We start from the raw sequence: 14,831 nt of genomic DNA on the forward strand, positions 1-14,831 counted from the left end.
CCATTAATACTCTTGGGACTTTGGATCCCTTCAATCACCGTGGCGGAGTCCCCCTCAAGGATGATATAGTCTGTGCTTAGCATTCGTGTCGCATAGGAGACTCCCTCCCAAGTGGCTCTGATCTCGGCCCCGTTGGCGGACTGATCGAAGATATACCGACCCCCAGCTCCCGCGTTGGCTTTGTTACGAAGCCATTGATCTCATTGTGGTAGGTGTACACCAGTCGTAGCTCGCCGAAGTCTAAAGTGGTGTTCGGCAAGAAGGATTTGTACCAACTCTTGCGTTCCTCCATGCTAAGTTAATGCCATTCGGCATGAAGTATGTAAATCTAGATCTAGCTAAAGTTGCCTCTTTCTTTTTAGTAGATCAGCGACTCACACATAACGGGTGTGGGTGCAGCCCATAAAGTCAGAAAGAAACAAAAAATACATAGAAGACGGGACCGAGACGTGATTTTCCCAAATAAAATCTTTAGAGTGATGAGCCGCAAAGGATGCCACCCAATCCGCCGCGCTGTTTGCCTCTCTGAAGACATGGGTAGCTCGATGGGAGGCGCACTCCTGCAAAAGACTGCGAATGCCGTGTATCAGCTGCATCTCATTGGCAGCACGATACGAATCCTGTATCCACTCGATCACCGTGGATGAGTCCCCCTCTAAGATAATACGGTCCACGTCCGGCACTCGCGTTGCATAGGAGATGCCCTCCCACGCAACTCTGGCCTCGGCACCAACCATAGTCTGATCGAAGATCCGTCTGCCCCTAGTTGCCACAAATCTGGCTTCTTGATCTCTGATAACAAATACGGCACCGCCGTCCCCTCCTTCACTGATGTTGCCGTCAAAGTTCACCTTGAAAAAATTAGGAGGTAGGGGCTCCCAAGAGACGAGTATAGTTATGGACGCTACAAGAGCAGAATGAGAGCTCCAGATTTTTTTAGCTATCCCAAGGGACGACGATGCAGTGGCAAGGACCTCCGCCACATGAAGAATGTCCCTGTCCACCACCAGCCTCGGTTGCACTCCTCTATCCTCGAAAACTCGGGCATTCCTATCTAGCCAGCAGTGACAAGCTAGATAAGCCGCCCTAATCCCCTGCTCTACAAGGGCGGTTCTCCGAGAGAAATTCTTCAGAAAGATTAGGAATTCCTATGTCGACGTCCATTGCTATATCAGGTCGAAGGAGGCCGAGGCGCACTTCTAGATTTGGACAGTCCACTTACAGCTGAAAAGTACATGGAAGATATACTTCTCCACCTTCCGGCAAGCCCAATAGCCTAGGAGGACGCTAACCCTTCACCAAGCCAGCACTCCTTTGGTGGGCAAGCACTCCAAGCAAATTTTCAAACAAATAGGGCCACTCAGGGATGAATGCGCAATCTTCAGTTTCAGCCTCCCTTTGGCTGTCAAGTATGGGCAAGAGTTGGCTATGGCTGATTAATAGAGCATGATTGGATAAGAAGAAGAGAGTGGTTAAGACAGAGGATGGAGTCCTGTTTATCCATTATCAGGAGGAGCAGAAGAAAGAAGGGAAGCTACGGTGGTCTTTAAGCTGTGAGAGGGACCTCTAGACCTACAGGAGATGGAATTTATAGAGGGAGGGAATGTTTATGGCGAGCTGAGGGAATGCCATGAAGAAATAAGGGAACGGGGGCAGGAACAAGAAGGTCCCCACTACGGTGGCTCGTCCTAGTGCCAACTTTTAATCATTTTTGGGTGGGAAATTAGGAGGTTTTGGCATCCTAGGGTCGAGAAGTGGTAGGAAACGGTCCATGCTACTACTAATAGTGGTAAAGCAGTTGTGCTAAGAGTAGAAGGCTAAAGTGATCAATGATCAAGTTGGGCACAAATGATCAGCTGATAGATTGTAATGGCCGCAATTATAAGAAAATCCCAAGTCTGGAAATATTTAATCTCATCAACAACGAACAAAGCTATATAACAAAACATGAAGTTATGCTGCATACTGTGCCAAAATGGGACCAATTAGGAGACATCATGTCAACAAAATTATGTGGAAACTAATCTTGCTTTTTTTTTTTTTTTGCACAACGACGACTTACACACAACGAATGTGGGTGCAGTTCATAAGATCAAAAAAGATGAGAAAATACAAAGACGACGGAACCAAAGTGTGGTTGTCCCATATAAAACCTCCAAAATGCTGAGTCACGAAGGATGCTACCTAGTCAGCCCCACTGTTTGCCTCTTTATAGATATGAGTGGCCCGATAAGAGGTGCACTCATACATAAGACGGCGGATGTCATGTTACAAAGTTTCATACACAAGTATTGGCTTGTATGGCCTCATTTATTCCATTGTTGCAACATAAACAGCAACCAAAATGGCAGCTTCTCGGTTTGCATTAATATCTGGTGTCTTTTTCTAAATGGATCACATAACCAAGTTGTGGTGCTTTTGGAAGGAATCATTTACTAGTGAACAAGTGCAAATACAAGTTGAGGAAAAAACAATTCATCAACATTTTGATTTATTTTGGTTGTTTTGGAGGAACAGAATTTGGAGAGAGATGAGATAGAGAGAGAGTGGGTGCGGGGAATGGAAAATGTTAATTAAACGAGACCCTTCATTTTAAATGCCCTCCAAGTATCCTTTGGCTTTGCTCCGGATGAAAGAAAGGAGATGAGAGAGAGATAGTTATATCATTGGTTTTTTATCTCTCTTTTTGAAGGACCACCGAGTGTTTTTTTTCTTTTCTTTTTAGGGTTAAAACTAACAACGTTTTATGAACCGCCCAGAAGAGAGAAATGTACGTAGAAATCTACACTTTCACCATCTACCTGCAGAGGAGATCCCTAGAAAACATTTTTTAAACTAATACCCTCAAGTATGATGCGTCTAATTATGAAATTTATGAAGCTATGCCAAAATTTGACTTGACGACTAAATTTATGAAGAAATGCCTAAATTTATGCTTCATTTGCAAGGGAAAGCTGCCTTTGTTAACTCACATATTTAGTATTGGTGAGTTTGTTGCGATGCAATTTTAATCCAGCATTGAATACAATTTTATTCACAGATAGAGATGTTTCTATTTTATATCTTTGCATACTACGAAAATGCTTTTATATAGTTGAAAGGGTATTATACATACATATGTACACACACACACATATATATATATATACATGTATACATATATTAATACATATACATATATACACACACATGGAGAGAGAAAGAGGGGTAGGTTTAACTATACCATGTGGATCTTCAGTCAAATTCAATCAAGTATAGATCATATAATTGAAATATTATATTGATGATCTGAGTTGCTGGATACAACTTAATACCTCTAAACTACTTATACATAAAAAAATATATATAATTTGGAGATCTCTAACATATGTATCAAAGGGTAATATATCAAATGATAGCACTTGACCCAAGTTAAGAAGTAGATGGGTCATTCATATGTGAAGGTTCTTTAAATTTTCAATTGGATCGGCCCCAACACGGACAAGTCATCTTTATTTCTCTAACCCACAGACCATCATCTCTCTTTATTGCAGCTAGGTTGATTGGGTCCAGCCAAGTTGATCTGAGGCCGGGGTTCTAAGAAGCATGTTGGGCTCGAGCTAGATATTTCAGGCTTTAGATTGCGTCGAGCTCAAACCAGGATCCTTTTTCTTTGATGAACGTGACTATGCACCGGACATTTTTCTTTTCACGTGAATTCCACGTGAGTACCATACAAAAGTTCCTTTCTGGCTTTTTCCGGAGCGCAAGACTTCCATTCCTTTTTCCCGTCCAAATCCTCACCCGAAAGGAAATTTTCATCGATCACGGTCTTGGATCAGAAATAACGACAAAACATAAGAGATTATAATGATAGTAAAAAATAATGACACGGAAATATCATACCATACCCGAGTAACCAGCCTAACTCTTTAAAAAAAATAATAATAATTTTACATAAGTATCCTTTTAAAATTTTAAATTTATGTAAATATATTTTTTAAAATTTATATCTATATTTTATTCTAATGAAATACCGTTTTTCAATAAATATTTCTAATATAACAATTTTTATAACACCATTAATAAAAATATATATTTATCTTAATAAAAAATATTTTTTGTAAATATTTTATTTTGTATATCTATTCATTAAAAATATTTTAATCATTCTAATTTGAAATCGTAAATTTTTTAATAAAATTAGATGGTGTATATATATATATATATATAAAAGAATAAAAAAATAGAATAGTAAAATATATATTGTATTGGGTATATATGTAAATATGAATTTTAGGAGGCTGGACATGCTAAATTTAATATTTAGGAAGGAATTTATGTTAAAAAATTTTATGCAAAAATTGTACGGTCATAACATCATTATCATTATTATTATAACAACAAATCTCCTCATTTTATTTGCCAACAGCCATGATCGTCTTCATTATATCCTAATCGATTCCCAACGTTAATGAGTGATGACGCCTGCCTCCTCCTCCCTCGTTTTCTAATACATACATTAACGAGATTATATTGTAATCTAGTCCTTCATCAAATTTAATCACATAAAAAATTGCAGATATCTCCTATTTTTAAGTCTTAATCCCCACTTTTCTTTTTTTTAATCTTTTAAAAATGAAAATTTACACTGATTTCCCTATCCGACCTTCCCTTCCCTTCTCTTCGCTTCGCTTCGCTTCTCTCTCTGTTTGCGGCCTTTCCTCCCTCCAATTCCTGTCTCTTTAATCCATTAATCATTATCTATAGGATACGTACATTTATTTTAAATTAATTAATTTTTATGGATTACCCCAATTGCTCTTCCTCCTCTCTCCTTCTCCTCCTCCTCCACTCGGATCCATGGCCTCTCCATCCTTTCTGAGATCTTCCCCCAATTAGGGTTTCGTTCGCCGGCGATCCCTCTTCCTGGATTGCCCCCTAGACCTAGGGTTAGGGTTTTGGATTGGGAGGGGGAGAGAGAGAGCAAGGAGCGAGATGTTGAACAAGATCATAAAGCGGGGGAACCGCAAGGTGCCCAAATCGGACGCGAATGAGCCCTATGGCGCCACCGCTGCAGGGTATCGCGGCGGCGCCGGAGGTGCCCCGGTGGTCTCCGCCTCCAACGTGACCGTCAACCACGCGTCCCGCACCACCCTGTCCTCCTCCGTCCCGGGCGGGGGCGCTAACTCCCAACATCAGGCCTCCTCCGGCGGTGCCGCTGCCCCCCAGATCGAGGCCCTTCCCCTATTCCGCGACGTCCCGGTCCCCGAGCGCCAGGCCCTCTTCCTCCGCAAGCTCCAGATCTGCGCCGTGGTCTTCGACTTCTCTGACACGCTCAAATCCGCCCGCGAGAAGGAGGCCAAGCGGCAGACGCTCCTCGAGCTCGTCGACTTCATCCAGTCCGGCTCCGGCCGCATCACCGAGCCCGTCCAAGAGGAGCTCGTCCGCACCATTGGCGTCAACATCTTCCGCTGCCTCCCGCCGGCGTCCCACGAGAACACCGGCTCCGAGATCGCCGACCCGGAGGAGGAGGACCCCTACCTCGACCCCGCCTGGCCCCATCTCCAGCTCGTCTACGAGCTCCTCCTCCGCTACGTCGTCTCCCCCGACATCGACGCTAAGGTCGCCAAGCGCTACATCGACCACTCCTTCGTCCTCCGCCTCCTCGACCTCTTCGACTCCGAGGACCCCCGCGAGCGCGAGTACCTCAAGACCATCCTCCACCGCATCTACGGCAAGTTCATGGTCCACCGCCCCTTCATCCGCAAGGCCATCAACAACATCTTCTACCGCTTCATCTTCGAGACCGAGCACCACAGCGGGATCGGCGAGCTGCTCGAGATTCTCGGCAGCATCATCAATGGATTCGCCCTGCCGATGAAGGAGGAGCACAAGCTTTTCCTCGTCCGGGCTCTCATTCCGCTCCACAAGCCGAAGTCGATGGGCGTGTACCACCAGCAGCTCTCCTACTGCATCACCCAGTTTGTGGAGAAGGACTACAAGCTCGCGGACACGGTCATCAGGGGGTTGTTGAAGTACTGGCCAGTCACCAACTGCCAAAAGGAGGTGCTTTTCCTCAGCGAATTGGAGGAGGTTCTGGAGGCGACGCAGCCTGCAGAGTTCCAGCGATGCATGGTTCCTCTGTTCAAGCAAATCGCCCGCTGCCTCAATAGCTCTCACTTCCAGGTTGGGACCCAATCTGTTACCTGAGGTTTATTTTTTAAAGTAAATTTTACCATACATAAATTGGTTGCTTCTGCCTGGTTTTAAATCAATGATATATTTTTCATGTCATATAGAAAAAAAGAGTATTTGGATACATTTATGGCTTTTTAAAGGAACAAAAAGCAAAAACTGATTTCTAGTGTTGCGCTAAGCTTTTGATCATACTGTTGTTCTTTAAACATGGAAGATATTTTTTTTCGCATCTGTTTATTTGACACAAATGAAGACATTGTGATTTGATATGAAGAGTTGAGCAGATTCTATAACGTCCTCATCAGCTGTTCTGATATGTTGTTGTGCAATAAAAAGCTGTATATCCTTGTATTGTGTAATCTTGTATTCAGTGTAGTCATATGATTTCACCCTGATTGAAATTGCATAAAGATCTGCATAATGTATGGTTTCCAACATCTGCTTGTGTACATGCTTAATTAAGGAAATAAAATTTCATAATGTGGAGTCCAACAACTTCTTATGGGCTTGATGAGAGTGAGTTGGATTCACCTCCTAGACATAGATTGATAATGTAATCTGTTTGCAGAATGATTAGTTGTCCATTGGTTAGGGCAATATGTGTTGATGCTTTAGAGGCTAGATGCTCGGTTGTCGGGTAGCTACCTTAGCTTAAGCAGGCCCCTGGCTACTCCATCAAGTTCTCATCGACCTAAACAGCCATTGTGTGCTACTTGATCACTCAATTATCATCCAGCTGTGTTGCTTAGACCTAGGTGCCCCTAGTGGGTTGAATTCGCACTATCTTTCTGGTTGATCTGGTATTGGACATGGTGAGATATTTGGTGGCTTGGCGAGGTAGGTTATAACCTGTATCTTTATCACTTGTGCCCTTGCACTTGTTATGACTAAAAACTTTCGAGAATTCTTGATTTAGTTATTTATCTTCAACATCGTATCACTCATTCATAGCTTAGCAGATTTTTTTGTTGTTGCATGGACTTAATTTATTGGCCATGTTTCATGGATGACTGGTTAATGTTTGATCAATTAATGCTATCATATAATTTGTAGAAAATTTGTCATCTTGTTAGTTGACATGTCGATGTACGCCAAGATAACTCAATTAAATATTGTCATTCTTAGTTAATTTTTTATTCTTTATTTTATAAGTTGGTCTAAAATTTGTGATTTTTTATTATTGTTAATAAAAGAATACATTGCAATAATGCACCAACCTTTCACCTTAACATTTTGCTCCCCCTTGGTTATTTACAAAATGCACCAATAGTAGTTGTTAAAGTAGCCATGTAGTTTATTTTGATACAAAACAATAGTTTTGTTGACTTTGCCTATTCGAATGATCTAATGGCATCTCCAATGTTTGAATTCCAATTCAACCAGTTAAATATCCAAGCTAGCCATTACTGTCAAATATTTTGTGTTACTTGAATATTTTAGTTTTAAGGACTTCTGAAGCGCCAATGCTTTTTGACACTTGGATACAACACAATAAGAAGAACATTCCAAACACTCCAAACATGGAATGTCCTGCATACCTCAACTAAAAGTGTCGGCACTTCATTTGTTTTCCTTTTTTTTTTTTTTTTTGAGTGCCTTGCCAAAGAAGAGAAGAGCTCAATAGAGCAGGGAGAAAAAATTATTCAATACTTATCACCAAAAGCTAAACTCTCCTCTCCTCCTTATATAGGAAAGGACACGACATGACAATGCTAAATATGACTCCTTCATTGACTAGGATGTTTTTAGACCTTTACCTGCACTTTCCCGACAAGAAGAGCAGTCAATGATGCCCCTAAAGTAGAAACATTTGTAATATCATACAATTTGACTCATTCGTGTGCATTTTAAAACAAGTACTACTTAAGGGGCAGGAGTGCTTCCACCGAAAACTAGAATGGATACAATTTGATTTGGTTTGGATGAGTGCAACAACTGGCTACAAACATCAATTTCCCAAACACAGGTGAAGGGTTTGAACCATGGAGGAGAGGGTCAGAAGAATCTGATGGAGGTATTTAAAATCACAGAGGTAGCCTTTCCTTTTATTAGAACTTGGCCTTGGATAATCTGTGTGAAATACAGATGCAGTCATTCCTTACTTCACATTGCTATTAAAACACTATATATTATGGACTCCTGAGACTTTCAACTGGGCAAGATGGTGATAAGTTGATTATTTGTATTATGCATGCATGAGACTGGGTAACATTGTAAATGAACCATTGTCTAATAACCAATTTTTGTTATGAAGCTAAAGATGACTTAGCAATCAAGAATGGAGTTGTATTTATATTAGTTTTATATGTGAATCACAAATTCAGTTTTATAACTTTTAAAATAGATTTTGGTTTGTGCATGGAATAATATTCAGTAACATGTCCAGTTAACCTTTTTTTCTTATACTAATTCTTGAATAAGCAGCCCAAACTTGAATGAAATATTGGCCACCTGAATGAAATATTGGCCAGCCTGATGGGCTCAGGGACAGCCTGAGCCTATTTCCAGCCTTAGATATGATACTCTTTATTGAGAAGTTTCCCATGGCCTTGGTGTAAAATGAAAAATAATTGGAAAATTGGACATAGCAGGCGTTTGAAACATAAACATTTTCCATACTTTGTGTGTGGCCATTGTTTGCACTTCTACATGCCTTTTGCCGCATCCCTAATTAATGGTCGTGTCACCATTTTGAAGTGGTTCTTTTAAACTGGGAGAGTGTGTATATTTTGCACACTTGCTGTTGCGCACTTAGTTCTGCAATTGTCTATTTACGCTCTTGCTTTTTGATAAGCTTCTGTTTTTATACCCTGGTTTGGATAGGGCATTAGATAGATCTTTTGCTGCTCCTCTTTTTTGCTAATTTTACATTTCTGAAATATCTTCTTCCTTGTACTGTAACATGAATACCTTCCTGCTATTCATATATGTTTCCTATAGTACCGAGTTTTATATAATTTGCCATTTGTTTGGCAGATTTTTCCTATGCAAATGCTTCAATTATAGAAGTTAACAATGAGCCACATAATGATAGCAGTACGAATATTGTGCAGAACATTTTCAGCATCTGTAACAAACTAATTGGATCTTCCAAGATGAATGCTGGTTCTTTGTTGTGTCTTTTGTACATTTTTTGCATGTGTTAAAGGTAAAGATGAATGGCAGGTTGCTGAACGGGCCCTGTTCCTCTGGAACAATGATCACATTGTGAGCTTGATTGCCCAAAACCGTAGCATCATCTTTCCCATCATATTTGAAGCTCTGGAGAAGAACATGCAGGGCCATTGGAATCAGGCAGTTCATGGCTTGACTGCAAATGTCCGTAAGATGTTCCTGGAGATGGACAGCGAACTGTTTGAAGAGTGCCAACGACAGTACACAGAGAAAGTGGAAAAGGCCAAAACCTTGGAAGAGCAAAGAGAGCTAGCATGGAGAAGACTGGAAGCTGTTGTTGCAGCCAATCTGCAGGAGAAGAGGTGGTCTTAGTCAATTAGGCAAATTTGTGCCCTTCTACGTTTTTTTTTTTAATCATCTGTTTACTCTTGGTATTGTAATCTATAATGTATCATTTGTGGATATGCCACAGATTTTGAACGGGTTCCAAGATTTTTTCTTTTTTTTGGGGGGGGCATTTCAAAGAGATGCGTATCATTTTCAAAGCTCTTTCATCCTGTTTTTATTGGTTTGCTTCAGCCATGACAATCCATAAACAGGCACTGTCTCTGAGTTCATTGTATTGCATTATGATAAGGTTGAATCCCTACTCATGTCACGGGGGACAGGCAGGCAGTTTTTAACCCATGCTCGTGGGGAGAAACCACGGATTCCTCAAGAGGTTTGACATAAAAGCAATTAGAACCAGGAAACCAAACTTGGATATATGACTCTGCCCACGCTTGGATGTCACCCAAATCAAACTTCTGCCAAGTATAGATTGGGCTGGAACCATGAAACAAATTCAGAGTTTTGCGAGGGCCTATGACATGGCACCATCTCTGAGCTGCCATTAGCCAAGTCCACCACCTCCATATGGTGAACCCCAGGTTCCGTAGGTTCATCGACCACAAAAATAGGCCCACTGTAGTAAATAGAGTTACCCTTGCACCTGGAAAGCCTACTGCCAGCAACATTCGAGTTGAAATAGAGCGACAAAAACAAGGTCTCGTCACCGATGCTTTCCACCCTCGACCATACCGGCTCTACTCCTGGATTAAACTTATATATCTCGGAGTCCCTCTCGAGATAGAGATTCTCTTCATCCACACGGTGGATTGCAAGGCCAACCAGCAGGAGATCCCCTTTCGACTCCACAAGCTTGCAGTTAAAAAGGCAGGGTGGCGTCTGGAGCGATGCAATTGGGATCATCCCTGCGGAATAGTCCACTTCGAGAACAGCAATTTTGCCGACGTAGTCCATGGCAAACAAGCGTCCGTTGTGGAATGCGATGGACTTGATGTCGCAGGACAGGGTGGTCTCGAGCAAAGTCCACCGCTGGTCTCCTCTCCTGCAGAAGGCTACTTGGGTGGACAGCGCAAGGGCCGCCACGGCGATAAAACCATCTCCCGAATTCGGAGCTGACGAAAGAATGACTTGTTTGATGAAAACTTGGTGCATATCAGTCAGCGTGAGGAGGGTGACGGTGCCATCCTCCGACCGAGAGAACCAGCGATTGCCGACCTTTGAGACGTGCTTGAGCGAGGACAAGGCGAGCTGCTCGTCGGCAGGTGGAAGCTGGACTCGCGCACGAGTAAATGGATTCAGGAGAGAAATGGAAGCGAGCTCGTCCATGAGGACCAACCACCCGTGGGACGAGCCACAGAAGACGGTGGAGCTGGCCTCTGGAAAGGGCTTGAAGTAGACCCTGTCATCCGAGGGGCTGTAGAAAGAGAAACCGCCTGCCTCGGAGTCGAAGGGGAACAGAAGAAACGGAGCAAACTTGACGTGGGGTGCGGCGGAGCGCCAGCCGGAGCAGGTGGAGCGGAAATTGATGTAATCAAAGCTGCATGGAAGGAGATTCTGAGAAATGCGGAGGAGGAGGTCTGGAATGAGCGAGGCCCAGTCAGGAGTAGCCATGGATGGACTGAAAGCAGGGAAGAAGAAGAAGAAGAAGAAGGATGGTGAGGAGAGATTTGGATGGATGAGGGATTTGAAGAGAGAAAGCATTGCTGAAATGGAAAGTGGAGTAAAGAGGCTCCAGCAGCGGGCAGCGAAGGATCAGGCGGTGCACTTCACCTTGGCCTTATTGTGAGATTTGAGTGCATGAATGCTAAGATAGTGTTCGTATGGTTGGATAGGGGGTGAGAATCTAATCAGAGAGTGGTGCCAAAAATGGGCAAAATTTATTGTGGGTTTAATAAGAAGGGAAAAGAGGAGGAAAGCCGCTCAACGGTGGTTTTATGAAGTTTGCCGGGTTTGGCCAAGCGTTCCATCCCGTTGGCCGCCTCCTTTTAAACGGAGGGGAAAGTTGGCGAGAACGGTGGCGAGAAACTTTCTGAACCGGGCACGTGGAATGTGCGTGAGACTTATAGCTAGGAAAGGATTTGAGGGATGGTTGTAATCCCATCAATAATGTTCTGTTATCCAATGTTTACCCAAAAGTAAACAAAAGTTAGAGCCTCCAATGCCACTCATTCATCGGAAGGCGAATAAGATTATAGAATGAGTTGCATAGCGGAGAAGTTTAATATGCTGAATCATGCCTTTTAATATTAGAAACCTTTGCACGCCATTAATATTTTTATGAGATATTTCTATCTTCGAAAAGCATATCTTTCCAAACACATCAAAATTTTATTTGTTGACAATGGTCAAGTTCAAGCTGATTGTAATTTATACATAATAGCGCCAAAGCTTCATCTACAGCTAGCGAGGATGATACACCATTTTAAGTAAAAGGAATTAAGAAAGGAAGAAAAAGAATGCATATGGTAAAGAGAAAACTGCATCTAAGATCCAACATTAGAAGCCCTCAAAGTTGTATAATTGTGAGTCCATCTTGTGAGACATGTACATATAGCACAGCAGTGTGAAACCTTATTCATGTCAAAGCTGCACCTTCTTGAAGACACACATGCTCATTTCCTTCTACAGTTTGCGCCATGTAGCTTATTGAATGATGAGATATGAAGGCAGGTTGTGAATCATACTGATGGAGAGTTCCACATGATAATCCAGTACTCCAAGAATCTGACAACAAATATTAGACTCATAAGACTTAAGCAACCACATGTTGTACATTAAGGCAGATGGAGTCCGGCAATTTGAATTGACCCATCTCATATGAGACACAGATCAAGTCCTAAAAGAACCAGCAAAGTAAAAAAAAAGAGATTCTTTACTCTCTTTGAACAAATTCTTGATGACTCAACAACTAAAGATGACAGACAATTTAGATTTGTATACGAGAACTGCTACTGTTTTCTTAAGATATCTAGGGAAGAGGGAGTCAGAATTACCACTATTGAACAATCATTGATAAACTAACTGTCACATCTTCAAATTCTTCTGCAGAAGCCAGCCATGGCTGGATGAAATTATCCTAATTCAGAAGTGTAACTCCTTGAATAAGCACATAGGAACTAGTCTCCTCAACTTTTCCACAAGTTCTATTTAAGTTCCAATCTTTCCAGATTTTCTAATACTAAGGCAGCCGAGATAAGTAAACTAGCTATCAATTATCATTATAACTTTGCTCGATCACCCTCAAATTTCATGAACAAGTTGGAGTCAAATAGCAACAAGTTCTAGAATCTTTTATCTGACACTATGTTGGAAATTCATAAGGAAACAATTCTAAATAGTCTTTCCTGATGATAGTTTGCAGAGGCCACCAAGAGTTCCTGTCTGCAAGTTCAGTCAAGAACTGATGGTTTGGACAAATCAATATTTTAATTGACTGAAATTTCTACTGCATAATCTCGACTAGAAATAATGCAATTAAACTTCGGATATTCAAATAAAACTTGGAGCTTTGTTAGGATTAACTTCAAGGAAAAGCTTGAGTCAAACATCTTGTAATTAAATACATACTAATATATTTTTTTATAAAAAAAAGGAAAAGGAAAAGTATGTGAAGGAACTATAGCCACAGGTAGCTGAAGCAAGAAAATATGTTACCATTTCTTAATGTGTATTTTAAGTGAACTCACATGGCGAATCCTACTTCTATCACTCAAGATTAAAATACACAAATTGGAAGCTTTCTGCAATATCAAGCATCCACAATTAAATCTAAAACCAATTCCACAAATATATACGTCACTGGAGGAATATATGTAATAAGCCCAGTGGAGACTGGCCGGATCAGTTATTTGGGCTTAGGTTGGATTAGTTGGCCTCACTGGGGTTACAGTGATCCATTCGAAGGGAGCCGGCCAACGTGGGCTAGGATGTAGGAACCCGGCCCAAAGCCCATCCCATGATCAAAAGCTCCAAGCCTGTCCCATGGCCCATGCATATGGATATTAACCATTATTTCGCAACAAAGAACTTTTCCTCTCACCTTTGAGCATGAATGATGCCAAACCAAGTATTTCTTTTGTGAATAAATTAAAAAAAACAACTCTGATTTATATTACCAACCATAACAAAGCAAGAAACCTTAGTGATTGGTAACCTATTTTTGTTATTTTGTATTCTTTCTTTTGTTTAATGCAAACATGGCAGCCCATCGACCTTTTTAATTAAGAGAATGAACAATCTTATTTTTTTTAAGATCCTCCAAAAATTCTACATCCATTTCAGATCCAAATAACTTAAACTTTTTCCAAAAAAACAAAATAATGATAACAAGATATCATTCTTGAGGTTTTTATTAAATGAAAAGACAAGTTCATGATGGAACTATTGTTTCGCTTCGTAGCTACCCTTCTTAGCACGGTTGTGCCCTCCTGTGCACCTATTTAATTTTGGGTGAAGATGGGGAGTTCATCGTAATTTTACTTTTTAGGACTTAAATGAATTAAGATGGATGCCAACCATGTAAGCTAAGGTTAGTTTGCTTCTTTTTTTTTTTTGCTGAAACGAAAGTATCATACATAACGTGTACGGATACAGCCAAGAAAGTGAAAAATTAATACATCACAGAGAGCACTAAACACCTCCGCCTCTCCCACCTATAGGTGATCTCCTGAATGGTCGGCGACAAAGGAAGCCACCCAGTCCGCAACCTCATTCGCCTCTCTGAACACATACTTCACTTGGATAACCATCCTATCACACAACATGGTCCGAATGTCTCTCAGCAGTGGGTGGTAATCGCCGACCCAACTTGACGCCTGTAGAATCCATCCAATGACCGTCGCCGAGTCACCCTCCAGAAGAATATCTCTGGCCTGCAATGCACGTCACACATAACTTAGTCCGAACCAGGTTGCTCCCAGCTCCGCCCCTAGCATGGAGGTGTCAAACAGTTGGCATTCTGGCAACCCCCAGCATCGTGACTCTAGTCTCGCATGATGTCCCCTAAACCCTGATATTGGGGCAGGAGTGCTCTAGAACCAGGAGCAATCAGATCCTCTTAACAAGTGGCTCACCGAACAACTGGTCAATCCGGCGAGTATCCCACCCCCCTCCTATAGGGAGAAGAAGGTCACACATCCGGACTCCCTCCACTGTCTCCACACTGACAAGGGTCAGCCAACGCCTCATCG

At 41.8% G+C, this 14,831-nt stretch overlaps 2 protein-coding genes across 2 annotated transcripts; one reads left to right on the forward strand and one right to left on the reverse strand.

Moving 5' to 3' along the window:
• Positions 1 to 4,458: 4,458 nt before the first annotated feature.
• On the forward strand, positions 4,459 to 9,857 carry LOC103723319 (serine/threonine protein phosphatase 2A 57 kDa regulatory subunit B' beta isoform-like). Its single transcript, XM_008814209.4, has 2 exons — positions 4,459 to 6,168; positions 9,346 to 9,857. Exons 1-2 carry the CDS (start codon positions 4,978 to 4,980, stop codon positions 9,664 to 9,666), a joined length of 1,512 nt encoding a protein of 503 aa, XP_008812431.2. The 5' UTR covers positions 4,459 to 4,977; the 3' UTR covers positions 9,667 to 9,857.
• LOC103724220 (F-box protein SKIP23-like) lies at positions 9,696 to 11,417 on the reverse strand. Its single transcript, XM_008815416.3, has one exon. It carries the CDS (start codon positions 11,341 to 11,343, stop codon positions 10,093 to 10,095), a length of 1,251 nt encoding a protein of 416 aa, XP_008813638.3. The 5' UTR covers positions 11,344 to 11,417; the 3' UTR covers positions 9,696 to 10,092.
• Positions 11,418 to 14,831: the final 3,414 nt, after the last annotated feature.

The sequence above is a fragment of the Phoenix dactylifera genome, chromosome 18 (genome assembly GCF_009389715.1).
Source record: "Phoenix dactylifera cultivar Barhee BC4 chromosome 18, palm_55x_up_171113_PBpolish2nd_filt_p, whole genome shotgun sequence".
Taxonomy (NCBI): domain Eukaryota; kingdom Viridiplantae; phylum Streptophyta; class Magnoliopsida; order Arecales; family Arecaceae; genus Phoenix; species Phoenix dactylifera.

Bases quoted from the DNA above. Each gene is read 5' to 3' on its own strand.
- LOC103723319 (XM_008814209.4), top strand. From the start codon at position 4,978: ATGTTGAACAAGATCATAAAGCGGGGGAACCGCAAGGTGCCCAAATCG. The intron at 6,169-9,345 runs GTTGGGACCCAA...GATGAATGGCAG, and splicing joins TCAATAGCTCTCACTTCCAG to GTTGCTGAACGGGCCCTGTT.
- LOC103724220 (XM_008815416.3), bottom strand. From the start codon at position 11,343: ATGCTTTCTCTCTTCAAATCCCTCATCCATCCAAATCTCTCCTCACCA.